At 45.7% G+C, this 13,070-nt stretch overlaps 1 protein-coding gene across 2 annotated transcripts in view; it reads right to left on the minus strand.

The window, feature by feature from the left end:
• Positions 1-12,976, minus strand: part of SUCO (SUN domain containing ossification factor) — a 261,352-nt gene extending 248,376 nt beyond the window's left edge. For both annotated transcript variants that reach the window (XM_081947135.1, XM_081947134.1), the window contains exon 1: positions 12,614-12,976. In XM_081947135.1, the coding sequence (XP_081803261.1) occupies positions 12,614-12,786 (173 nt within the window). In that variant the 5' untranslated portion in view covers positions 12,787-12,976. The remainder of the gene's footprint in view (positions 1-12,613) is intronic.
• Positions 12,977-13,070: the final 94 nt, after the last annotated feature.

A 13,070-nucleotide genomic window follows, 5' to 3' on the forward strand; every position in this document is an offset into this window, starting at 1 on the left:
TGAACGTCCGAGGGGCCAAGGCCAGGCCGAATGGAAGGGCCCGGTACTGATAGTGTCGGCCCTTGTGGGAGAATCGTAGGAATTGACGGTGAGCCCGGAGAATGGGGATGTGAAGATAGGCCTCCGTCAAATCTACCGAGGCGATGTAATCCCCCTTCCGAATACCCTGTAAGATTGACTTCAGGGAGGCCATCTTGAAGCGCCTGTAGACTAGGTACTGATTCAGGCGCTTCAGGTCGAGGATTGCTCTCCAACCCCCCGAGGCCTTCGGGACTACAAATAGATTTGAATAGTAGCCCCGCCCCTTCTCCGGTTCCGGAACGACCTCCACCGCTCTGATTTCCAGAAGGTGTGAGACGGCGAGGTCCATGAGACGACGGCGTTCCGGATCCCGGGACGGGGAAAACACTTTGAAGCGTCTTGGAGGATAGGAGAGGAACTCTAGCCTTAGGCCGTGGCGAATGGTCGCTCGGACCCACCCGTCTGATGTGATCTGGTCCCACTTGTCCACATACAGTGCCAGGCGGCCGCCTATGGGATGACTCGGGTTCGAGTCATTTCCCTCTGCGGAAGGGACGGCCGCCCCCCCCCCCCCCCACGAAAGGGCCGCTTGGATTGGGACTGGTACCTGGAGCGATCCTGAAAATTCTGTCTGTTGTATTGCCTATCCTGTCTGTACTGCTGGAAACGGGGCTCCTGGTCCCTGTCATAACTCCTGAAGGAAGGCCTGCGATACGGGTGACTGCGTGTTTCGGCCTTCTTGGTGGAGGTGGGCATCACCTTTTTCTTGTCTTTATTCTCCACCAAGATCGGGTCTAGGGCAGACCCAAAGAGATTGGGACCCGCAAAAGGGGCAGCTATTAAATCCCATTTGGCTTTATTATCGATCTGCCAATTTCTAAGCCAAAGGAGCCGGCGTGCGGCCACAGAGGTAGCTAAGGCGCTGGAGCCGAATCGCATAGCATCCAGGGTAGCGTCGGCCGAATACTGGCAGGCCGCCATAATCTTGGTTAAATCCTGATGGATGCGATCATCCTGGATCGGGATACGATCCTGGAGTTGGCGGAGCCACATAACGATCGTGCGATTAAAATACGAGGCGGCGGCGGCCGCCCGCATTGCCCATGCGGAAGCCTTGTAATTTTTCCGCAAGGTGAGCTCCGCCCTCTTATCTTCCGGCTTAAGCTTATCTGCCGCATCCCCCGAGACCACCGGGGAAGATGAGACCAGGGCAGCTATCGGTTGATCTATGGCCGGTAATTGGATGGCCTGTAAGAAGGTTTTTTCCATGTTATAAGCCCGCCTGTCATTGCTGCCAGGGGGAGAAAAATTTGAAGGCCTCGCCCACTGACTGGTGGCCACCTCCAAGAATAGCAGAGGGGCAGGGATCTCCTCTTTATTGGTGGCCGTGTTTGAAAACATCACCATATCCGGGTCTCTGGGCGGGGGCACTGTGGGGTCCCCCGTGCCCACCTTGGTGGTTCTCCTAGCCTTTTTCAGTAGTGGCTTAAACATGGCCTGGATGAATAGGTTGGAGGAGGTGGGCTGATCAGTGGCCGCATCCTCTTCCTCAGAGAAACCCCAGTCGTCTTGACGACGGGCCTCCTCCCTAGAGGAGACCTCGCTCCTGAGGGAAGGGGAAGAAGTTCTAGACCTGGCCCTGCTGAAGGGAGTAATCCTACTATGCCGGGAAGGTCTGTCTCTTTGAGCTATTCCCCTGGAAATGGCTGCAGAGATTAATCGTTTTAGATTCTCAGGGAGGTGTTCTAGATCCTCCTCATCATAGTCAGAATCATAGTCGTGGGGGATCGAATCCCTGTGGGACCTCCTACCCCGGGAGGTGCCTGCAGAAGGGCCCTCTAATGGGTCATCCCTATCCAAGCCCCCTGTCCCAGGGGAGGTTGGGGGTGGGGGTGAAGCCCCCCGTCCTTCACTCCTAACTGATCTGCATGAAGAGGAAGAGGGAGAAGAAGGGCTGAACCCCCTGTTGACAGAAGGGGAATGACACGGGGCCTCAGATCTGGGGGATCTAGATCTAGGCCTGGGATCCCTGGCCTTCTTCTTCTCTGCCCTCTCAATGGCCTTTTCAATCGCCCTGGAACGCCTAAGCTCGTCCCTTTGTAGGGCTCTGGAGGGTCGATCCTCCGCAGAAGGCCTGGAAACTCAAGGCCTAGCTGGGGCAGTGGGGCCTGACTTATCTTCTTGGGCCTAGGGAGCCGCCGTTTGAGCGGCCTCGGATCTCGCTGCCATCGCCCCACTCACGTGTCTTGATGAAAGAGGAGTGTAGAGTAGTCGCAGCCAGAAGCCTCTTGCTGGTGGGAGCGCTCAGCTTGGGCCTTGAATGCTGGTGGGAGCTGGCTAGGCCTGGAGAGCTAGGCCCGACACGTGTTCAAAATGGCCGCCGGTTGGAAATTAATGTCTTTCTCCTCAAGCGGCCGTTAAAATGGCGCGCGAGTTTGCCGCTTGTCTCCCCAGCAGTTTGTTAGGCTTGCCGCTTTAAAACAAGGGATCGTGGCTCGTGTACGATCTCCGCCGGTCTTCACGCCCGGCAAGAGCCGCTGGCGCTCCGGTCTCGTTCGCGCGCCGCTGCCGAGGGCACCGCCGACCCGGTAGAGGCGGCGCGGTCGCGTTTAGAAGCTGTCGGTCTTCACGCGCGGCAAAAGGCCGCCGGCACTGCGGCTTTAAGGCAAGCAAATCGTCTCGGGGGAGGATTTGTGAGCTGTAAGCCTCCCGGCACGCCCGAGTCACCAGGAATCAGTCGGGGGGAAAAAAAGGCCCGCAGGGAGTTGGATGGAAAGAGCGACGCTCCGAGCTGCTCTCCCTGCCTATTTAGGACCACGATGGCTTGTCCTATTGGGCACAGCTCTATTTTGATTTTAGTACTTTTAGTTTGATTTAGAATATCCAATTGACCAAATAAATCTCGAATTTTGTACTCACAATCACTCTGGGAACCAAAATTTAGTCTTTGGACCTTCTTGACTGAGAGGAAACTGGGAGCCAACGGGAGAAGCCGAAGGCTAAGAAGTTTTCTCTCAGTCAAATGGACCAATCAGGCTGTAATAACCCTTCAGTGACCCCTCCCTCCACTCTACTGGAAAATTAAAATATAGTCACAATAATCTAGGATAAATCTAAGGCATCTATTGGTTTTACTGGCACCACCAACAAACCTTTCCCTATTTTGAAAAATATTTTTTTCTTTTATGTAAATATATGGCATAGCATAAATTGAGGAAACATCAATAAGGAATAGAACATTAACAATATTTTAATAAATCATTAAAGTAAAATTCTACACAATAAAAATATGTAACTTATTTCAAGATATAAAAGAGTATGAACGGGTACTTTTTATGAGTATTTTTCTAGTTCTTACAACAAAATGAATCTTAGTAACTTGCATTATACAATAAGGCACAAGATACAGGGAGGCGGGACTGACGTTGCTATGACACGACATGCAATCTTGGAGCGCCAGGATTGCTGTCAATATTTCTGTTTCTGGACAGTCCTTTTTGGACTTAAACCGTCCCGTAGAGATGGTGATAAAGAAGGGCACATCCTGGTGATAAAGAAGGGCACATCGCAAAGCCCCTGATTGATCCAGGAGCAGCTCTTTTTTCCAGCTAAAAGAGAAGCAGCCATTGAAGCTGCAGAAGGTTGGGACAGACCCCTGAAACGGAAGCAGAGCAGGAAAGAATGTGTGTCGAAATTGGTGACACAAATTTTACTATTTAGAGAACACCCAAAAAGACTTTGAGTAAAATCAAAATTGAAGATAGAAAAGAGTAAGTGGTGAATTAGCCTGAATGAAAACTGTTGTGTTATCTTTTTTCTCTCTAATTTTGTTTCTTTTTTGTGGATGGAATTTTTACAAATGCCTCTTACTTTTACATTGGACTGGTCTCTTCTTTCCTTCTTCTTCTATTTTTCTCCATTATCTGTATTTGTGGATTAAGAATATCTTTCCTCTCAATGCTCGGCTGGATCGAAACTTTTAAGCATTTTAAGCATTTTTTTTATCTCTTCTTAAACCCGGAGCTTAAAGAGAGAGGTAAAAGCAGAAGAAAAAGAAGTAACACTACCATCTAGAGGCTGGAGGCTGGGTTACATCTGATATCTCAAGGCTACTGGTTTTATTTACTGAAAGGAACAGAGGGAAAGCATGTTTTGTTTATAAGGTGCTCTTTTGGAATAAAAAGAAAGCTTTGACTTGAAAGATTATACTGAACTTGTTTGAAACCTAGCAAAAAGCCTTGGATGTTTTAGTGGCAGTGTTTACAATCTGGAAAAATGGCGCAACACGAAGAAGAAAAGGAATTAACATTGCAAGTAATTATGCTAGAAATTCAAAAAGAATTAATAAGCACAGAGAGAATTGAAAAGAGACTTGAGATTATAGAACAAAGAATGGAGGGAATGTTGAGTATATTGACAAAACAATAATGAAATTTGAGGATAGAGCTCAAAAAATTGCAGAAAAATATGAACAAAGTGATAAGAAAATTGTTGACACTGACAGCAAATTAAGAGTGGAGGGAAATTATATGTGTGGAACATTGAAAGGAGAAGTCGGCGAACTGGAACTCTATCTCAGACTTCAAAACATAGATGAAGAAAGGGGAGAAAATTTGGCAGAAACTATGAGAGTAATTATGGCAGAAACACCAGTGATAACCAAAGGCAAGCTGATGGAAGGAACAGATGGAGGGTTTCGAGTCTTTACAAGATATGCAATGAATAACAAGTTGCCAAGAGAAGTCCACATAAGACTTACCAAGAAAACACTTAGAATACAGATCTTACAAATGGCAAGAGATATTGGATGGCACTTCTACTGGAAGGATACAGGATGATGAAAGATAAACAATTCTATATAGAATAGAATACAAAGATGTAACACCATTGGATGAGTTCAGGATGATGTAATGAAATGCCATAATATAAATTTACTTTAAAATTTAAATTTAGTAGGCTTTACATAAAAAGGATGTAATAATAGCTATACTCAATGAATGTTTAATAATCATAATAATTGTATACATATATATTAGATTGATGATATGAACAATGAAATGCTGAAATGAAGAAATATATATATTAGATTGATGATATGAACAATGAAATGCTGAAATGAAGAAATAATAGTGATAGTCAAACAAATGAAGTACTATAATAATAATGTATACAAATATACTTGATTGACAATATGGGACTTTATATAACTTTAAGGGATGACTATGGAAGGATGCACAAAAACCTTGTAACCAATCGACACACTGTACGCAATGGAAGATGTTTTTATGTTACATGTCTTGTTTGTTTATGCTTGTTTAAAAATAAAAATCTTTTTTTAAAAAAAGGCACAAGATACAATGTGCAAAGTATATGTAGTGTATCCTACAGCTGTTTCAAGATCAAAATAAAACATATAATTTTGTTCTGATTTTAAAGCAGAACTTCATCATGGAAAACCGTACTGCAGAGTTCCCCAACCTTTCAAGCTGTGTGGACCAGCGGGAGGAGCGTTGGATGATTCCGCTCCAGCAATGGCAAGCAAGCCTGCCACTTGTGCAAATAGAGCGTGCACGCACACACTCACCCACCACTTCCATGGCCCAGTTCCAAACGACTTGTGGGCCACAGCCCAGAGGTTGGGGACCCCACCATACTAAAATCTTTTTAAAGGATTTTTGAACTTGAAATAACAGACATATACTTTCAACAAACAACTATTCTGGTGGAATACAACCCGCTTGACCATTCTGGAAAAACATTTCAAGTGGTGCTGGAAGCAAAGTACATTCCCTGTTTTGAATACTCATATAAAGAAAACACTTCATTTGTTAATAATAGTCTTTTTGATCAACACAAGATCTGCTTTCTCTTCAAAACTTTATTTTAACATTCCTGTCACAGAATTACAGTGTTTCAATTATCATGATTGAGTTTAATATATCATTTGAAAACTTGTATGTTTGTTTGTCTTTTAGCAATCCTGGTGGATTTTCATTATACTGCAAAAGTCCACAATACTGGATGCTTTGGTGAGATCTCTTATTTAAGAAAGAGACTGATCCATAATCCAATGATTTGGAACAATTATAAAATCTAACGTATTTTATTCGAGAAATTAATGGTGACTCCCATCTCAATAGAGAGATGGTATCCAATTTATGTGTGATAAATGTGTCAATTTATCTGACACATTTCTATCCTGCATTTTCTCCAAGAACTCCAAGAGCCAGCTTGGTGTAGTGGTGAAGTTACGGGCCTAAAAACCTGAAACTATGAGTTCTAGTTCTGTCTTAGGCATGAAAGCCGGTTGGGTGACTTTGGGCCAATAACGCTCATCCCAATCCACATCATAGGTTTGCTGTTTGGGGGAAAAGAGGAGAAGGGAGGAGGATTATATATGTTCACAGCCTTGATTAATAAAGTAATAAAGGTAGGATAAAAAATCGAATTAATAAACTCAAGACAGTTTAATGGCTATCTCTCCTCATTATCACCCATATTCATCTCAGGAAGGCAGATGAACCAGTGCATAGGAAAGGTCTTTTTAAAATTTATTTGTCAAGTTTTATTCTGTCTAAATTACTAAATTAACTAGATTGCTGGAGTCAAAACAAGTTCATAGTGTGGCTGTAGCACTTGATTATTCTGGACATAACAATAAAAATAAAAATAATTACTATGGTTAATCTTCAATTTGATTCACAGTCTGGGACTGGTAAAAACTTAACAGTTCAAGTCCTAACCTAGGAACTAAGAGCTGTTAAGATAGAACTAGAGCAGTGGTTCCCAAAGGGGGCGGTGAGATGATCTAGCGGGGCACTAAGAGGCAAGGGGGGCGGCAGGGGGGCGCAAAGAGGCAGGGGAGTGGCAGGGGGCGCTAAGAGGCAAGGAGGGTGGCGGGGGGCGCTAAAAGGAAAGGGGGGTGGCAGAAGAGTGCTGGAGGTGGCCCCTTAGTTAGTGATGTTTTTGGGCATTTCAAGCGCTGGGTGTCATCTCGCTTCCTCTGCAAAGTCACTGGCGGTCCGATTCCGACATGCGAAGGCGGGAGAAATGAGTCGGCTTGTTCCTAACCCAAAGTCCAGAACCGGTATCGCCCCACCGGGCAGGGGGGAAGCCCCTTCCCACTAACCACGGTTCGTGCTGACCCAAGAGCCTTCCTGTGGTACACGTGCTGCTTTGGGGAGGATGGGAGGTTCCATGGAGGTGGTTTAAGCGAGTGGCGTGGGAACGTAGCCCAGGAGGGGGGAATGAGAGGTAGCGATCAGCCTCCAAAGAATACCCTCCCCCCCTCCGTGCTGGGATTTTATAGGGAAGCGACGTAGGGCAGGTAAAGCTGGGTCAACAGCCTGCAGCTCCGCATCCGAGGCTTACAGAGGGGACACAGTCCAGGATTTCTCTTTGGAGGCTCACTCGCGCACGCGCACACACACAGAAGAAGAGAGGGAGAGAGAAGCTGTGTTGGGGGTGGGGGGAGGAGAGGGAAGGGGGGGCAGCTTTTCTGGGCAATGTGGGAAAGAAGCACCGCCAACCCCCTTGTAGACCTGGCTGGCCTCGGTTCGTCCCCCACATGCCACGGGGCTGCCCAAGCGAACTCCCAGCCAGCATCTAAGCGGCTGCGAGGACTCGCCTGGCCCCATCTGGGCAGCTCTAGGGGCTCCGCTCCAAAGCCTCAGAACCTTGGATGCTCCACGATCCCCAAAGCCTCGGAAGCCGGCATCTTTCAAGTGGGTGGCCGGAGCTGACACACTCCATGGGGCGGTGCTCTTGGCATGCTCTTTCACTCACGGGAAGTGCCCACGATGGTGCCTCTCTCTCTCAAAAGCGGAGACTTTTGGCTTCTCTTTACAAAGTTTCCCCGGATGCAACTTCTCTGACACCCCTCCCCCACCCCGGGAGGAGATCTCAGGAGAACCAGCTGAGTCCGCATGTTCCCACATGTCATGGGAACTCTGCCACACATTTCATATTTGGGGAGGGGGGGCTCTCTGGACCAAAGCTGGAGGGCGCTAAACTCTGCCTTGATTTTCCCTTCCTGCCTGAGGGTTGCTCCTTTCTACCTTTTCTTGAAAATCCCCTCCCTCCCTCCGCTTCCTGGTCAGTGGCCCTCTCCTTTATTCATCCTTCTCCGAAGATTGGGGGAAGGAGAAGCAGGGAAGGGGGTCAGGAGAGTTGTGGACAGGCCCCCCTTTTTTGTTTAAACAGCCTTGGTTGCTGGATGCGAAATTCCGCTCCCCCCCCCGCCCCACCTCCCCATGCGAGGAGAGCTTTCCAAATGGAAGGGGGAGAACCTCCTGCGAGGGGTGGGAGGAGTAGTGATGCAAGATTTGGGGCAAGAGAAGCCCATATCAAAGCAAAGGCTCGGAGACATACGTATGTGGGAGGGGGGAATTACAGTGGGTGGTAAGCAGCAGCAAGGTAGCTTGCTACTGCTTGAACCTTCGCGGCTCTGCCTCCCCCCCAACTCCCCTCTGCACATTAAATGCCCCCCCTTCCCCTTTAATTTTTTAATTAATTTAATTAATTTTATTTAATTTATAGACCGCCCCCTCTCCCCAAAGGGACTCGGGGCTGTGTACAGACCACAATAAAACAATATACAAACTTAAATAATTATAAATACCCATTAAAACAAATTATATGATAGGCTGTACAGTATAGTTAAAAATTAAAACAACCTATAAAATCTATCCCTAAACATTTAAAATTTAAAATACAGGCTAGAGGACACAAAAGCTACAGTTAGGCCAGGCCAGCTAAATTAAACAGGTGGGTCTTTAGTTTGTTACGGAAGGAGCGGAGATCGGTCGTTATTCTAATGTCGGGGGGGAGGTCATTCCAGAGGGTCGGGCCCATCACAGAGAAGGCCCTACTCCTGGGCGTCGCCCGCTGGCACTGCCTAGTAGACGGCACCCGGAGGAGTCCCTCCCTGTGAGAGCGAATCGGCCGCAGGAATATATGGGGCAGGATGCGATCCCGCAGGTAGCTAGGTCCTGAGCCATGGAGCGCTTCAAAGATAAGTAAGTAAGTAAGTAAACTTTTATTTATAAACCGCACCCTTTCCTAAACAGGACTCGGGGCGGTGTACAAACATATTAAAAACCATATAGATACAAAATATAAATGTGCATAAATACATAAACATATAAACATATAAACGGAGGAGGTAGAATGTGCTGTACCAAATTTAAATTAAAATACAAATATAATTAAAATTCCCTTAAAAATTACACAGTAAGATGTTTGCCAGGAGGTTAAAAATGGGACTATACATCAGTCAAGCCAGCTAATTGGAACAGGTGGGTCTTAAGCTTCTGTTGGAAGGAGCGGAGGTCATTAGTAGTTCTAATATCGGGGGGGGGGAGGTCATTCCAGAGGGTTGGGCACATCACAGAGAAGGCTCTACTCCTAGGCGCCGCCCGCTGGCACTGTAGTAACCAACACCTTGAAACGCACCCGAAAAACCACAGGCAGCCAGTGCAGCTCGCGCAGGAGTGGTGTTATATGGGAGTATCTTGTCCCTCCCATGATGGCCCGCGCGGCCGCATTCTGAACTAGCTGTAGTCTTCGGGTGCATATCAAGGGGAGCCCCATGTAGAGAGCATTGCAGTAGTCCAGTCGGGACGTCACCAGTGCATGGGTGACTGTGCGCAGGGCGCCCCGGTCCAATAGGGGGCGCAATTTGCGCACCAAGCGAACCTGGTGGAACGCCCCCCTTGCCACGGCCGTCACATGGTCATCCATTGACAGCCGGGCATCCAGGAGGACGCCCAAATTGTGCGCCCGCTCCACGGGGGCCAGCTGTTCGCCCCCAATGGCCAGTGATGGAACCCACGGTAACCACAGCCACTCCGTCTTGGAGGGGTTGAGTTTGAGTCTGTTACTGCCCATCCTACTTGCCCCTAGGACAGGCTTCTAAGTCAAACCTGCTACACCAGCTCTGAACGGGAACTTTAAACATTTCCAAATTTAGAGGGAGGTGGTGGGAGAAGGAGAGAACGGAGGAGGAGATGGGGGTCCAGGAGTTCAAAAGCCCCTGCATAATGCCTTCATTCAGATGTGCCAAAAGGATTCTGGGGGAGGGGGGCGCAGTCCCAGAAGGTAAGAATTAAGATTTTAATCTTCCAGAACGCGACTCCCAAGTTTGCTGGTCAAGTGAATTTCTCTGTGGCGCTGGGAAGGTTTTGTGGGGGGGGGGAAGCCCCTTAAAACAGACCCCTTTTAATAGGGTCCGCTCCCGACAAATTGAGCGATTCTTCGGGTGGATCTTAACAGAGTTGGAAGGGACTTCATAGGTCATCTAGTGACTAGATATAAAGAAATCGACTCCAGATTACTGAATGTGGTGATTTAAGACTCCTGCTAAGTGACTTAAAACCAGACATTGGGAAACTGGTATCACTTCATCAAGCCCATCCATCACATTAAGAATTTACTGAACAGTGAAATAGTTACTAAATTTTACTGAGGTTACTAAGTTACCAGTTACTAAGGTTCTTGATAAATGACTATCAGACTTTGAAAACCTGGTATCACTGGATCATGTTCAACAATTTTGTTGAATTAACATTAACTAAAAAGGTTTTTAAATTGGATTTTGAATAAATGTGTAATTGTTACGGTTTTGAATTTTACTGTTACTATCTTTCTTCAGTTGTGCAAACCACCCAGTCACATGACCCCCCCAGCCACACACACCAACGCACGCCCACAGAACCGGTAGTAAAAAAAATTGAATTCCACCACTGGGTGGGGGGGCACTGAGGATCAGTTTGTAGCACCAAGGGGGCGGTGGACTGAAAAAGTTTGGGAACCACTGCACTAGAGTATATAAACGGTTCCGAGTAGGGTGTTTTTTTGCAAAATCAGGATATTCAGATCTAATAACGTCAGGATTTCCATGTATCTAGGCAGCTCTTTGAGTATTGCTCCAAGAGCTCCTACTACTATTGGTACAATCATTGATTTCATTCTCCATAATTGCTCAACTTCAATTTGCAAATCATGATATTTTGTTATTTTTTTCTAGCTGCTTCTCTTCAATTCGTGCATCACCTGGTATTGCAGTATCAATTTTATTAAGATGAAATCTTCAATTCAATTCACAGTTCAAGACTGGTAAAAACTTAACAGTTCAAATCCTAACCAAGGACCTAAGACTTGTTACCTCTTCGGTAACATCTGAGTTCTGAGTAAGGTATTTTTTGTAAAGTCAGAATATTCAGGCTTAATAAGTTCAAAATTTCCATGAATCTAGGCAATCCTTTGGGTATTGCTCCAAGGGCTCCTATTACTACTAGTACCATTTGTTGTTGTTGTTGTTGTTGTTGTTGTTGTTGTTATATTTTTAATTATATCTGATGTTCAAAGAGTGCAGTTCCCCTTCTAAATCAAAGGGAAATTGCACTCTATGTGAACAATCAAGTACAATTTGAGATTTTTTCTGAATTCTACAATGAAAAAGCTAATCATTGTGTTGGTCTAAAGAGCTTTTACCAGTTTAGACTGGTATCCACTCTGACCCTATCTGGATGAACAATCTTGCTTCATGGCCTTATGACAATTATTTTCATGTCCTCTATATAGGACTACTTTTAAAAAATTATCTGGAAATTCGAACTATGTGCTCCCATAAAAATGGTCATATAAAGACAATGATGATGTCTACTTTTATCACTTTATGTCATCATATAGCTTGCCAGTTCATTTCCAGACCCAATTTAAAGTACTAACCTTGCTTTAATACCCCTTCCCATTCTCTCAAATTTAACAGTAAGTTCAACTGGTGTTCACCAATACTAAAAATCCAATCAATATGTCTTGTTTATATATTGTCATAATATTTTAATGGTAAATCCAATTTTACGTGGTTTTTTAAATATTTATTTTAATTATTTGGACTTTGGGATTTTTTACAAGAGTTTGGAAAAATTAGAAAATCTAAGTTATAAATCTTTTTAAAAAGTAAATGTAAAACTTATGTTTGTTCTCAAGATATCTTTTGCACAGAATAGTCACCACAACTTCTAAAAAACTACACTTAGGATAAGAGCTACACTTAGAATAAGAGCATGATGTTAAATGTCTTCCAGACATGTGATATCTATGACTGCTATCAATTTTAGGCAAGGTAGACTTCAGGACTGCACCTGACTGGAAAAGGCTGCTACATACAGCGCTCAACTCGTTTGCTTTAAAAAGTGTATTCCAAACGAGAAATTATTTCCAAGCATTTAATTTCTTATAAAATCAGGCACGCCTTTTAAACCATATGGATTGGTCTCTGATAAGCATGAAGAGATTTGGAAAGGAGAAGTCTGGTTTCAACGAACACTCGGACAAGCAGAAGCTAAACGATGGCAGGCATTTTCTTTACTTCTGGGGCACATACCGAAAATAGACTCTAAAGTTTGGTTAAATTAAAATTTCGCTCCAGGAACTAGAAGATGTAGAACTGGACAAGGAGAAGTTTTAAAATAATCGCTGTTCGATACGTACGGAAAAACAAGGGGCGCAGATGTGAAAGAAGTTTCCGGGACCAAAGACTTATCTCGCTCTTTTCGACCATTTCTTATCTCGCGGTCAAAACACTCACCCAAGGAAGCAACTGAGGAGGAAGGAGGCCGCCAGTATCAGAAGCCGACGAGGCAGCACCTCCTTCATCGTCTCCTCCGTGCACTTTTTCGGGCCAGGGGGTAGCGACGCATCCTCTCGGTGGCTGTTGCTGTTGATCACGAGACAGGGGCAAGCCGAGGAGGGACTTCTCATGGGACAGGATCGTAGCAGGCGCGTCGGCAGCCGTTCACAATCCCTCACTCTCTCGCTGCTTTTCCCAAACTAAGCCAGTAGCCCTTCTTCGTGTGCCGTCGCGTTGAGGTAGAATGTGACGCGTCAACCACAGAAACCTTAAGGAAGGGGAAGAGAACGCGACGAGCGTTCTGCGCCTGCGTACTGAAAAATTACCCAAGCCCCACCCAACTTCCTCCGAAGAGCGTGGCCCAACCGCCCGAGTGTAGCAGTGACGTTTCTCTAAAAGACGATAACTAATTGGC

Source organism: Natrix helvetica (assembly GCF_964273705.1).
Source record: "Natrix helvetica genome assembly, chromosome: 3".
Taxonomy (NCBI): domain Eukaryota; kingdom Metazoa; phylum Chordata; class Lepidosauria; order Squamata; family Natricidae; genus Natrix; species Natrix helvetica.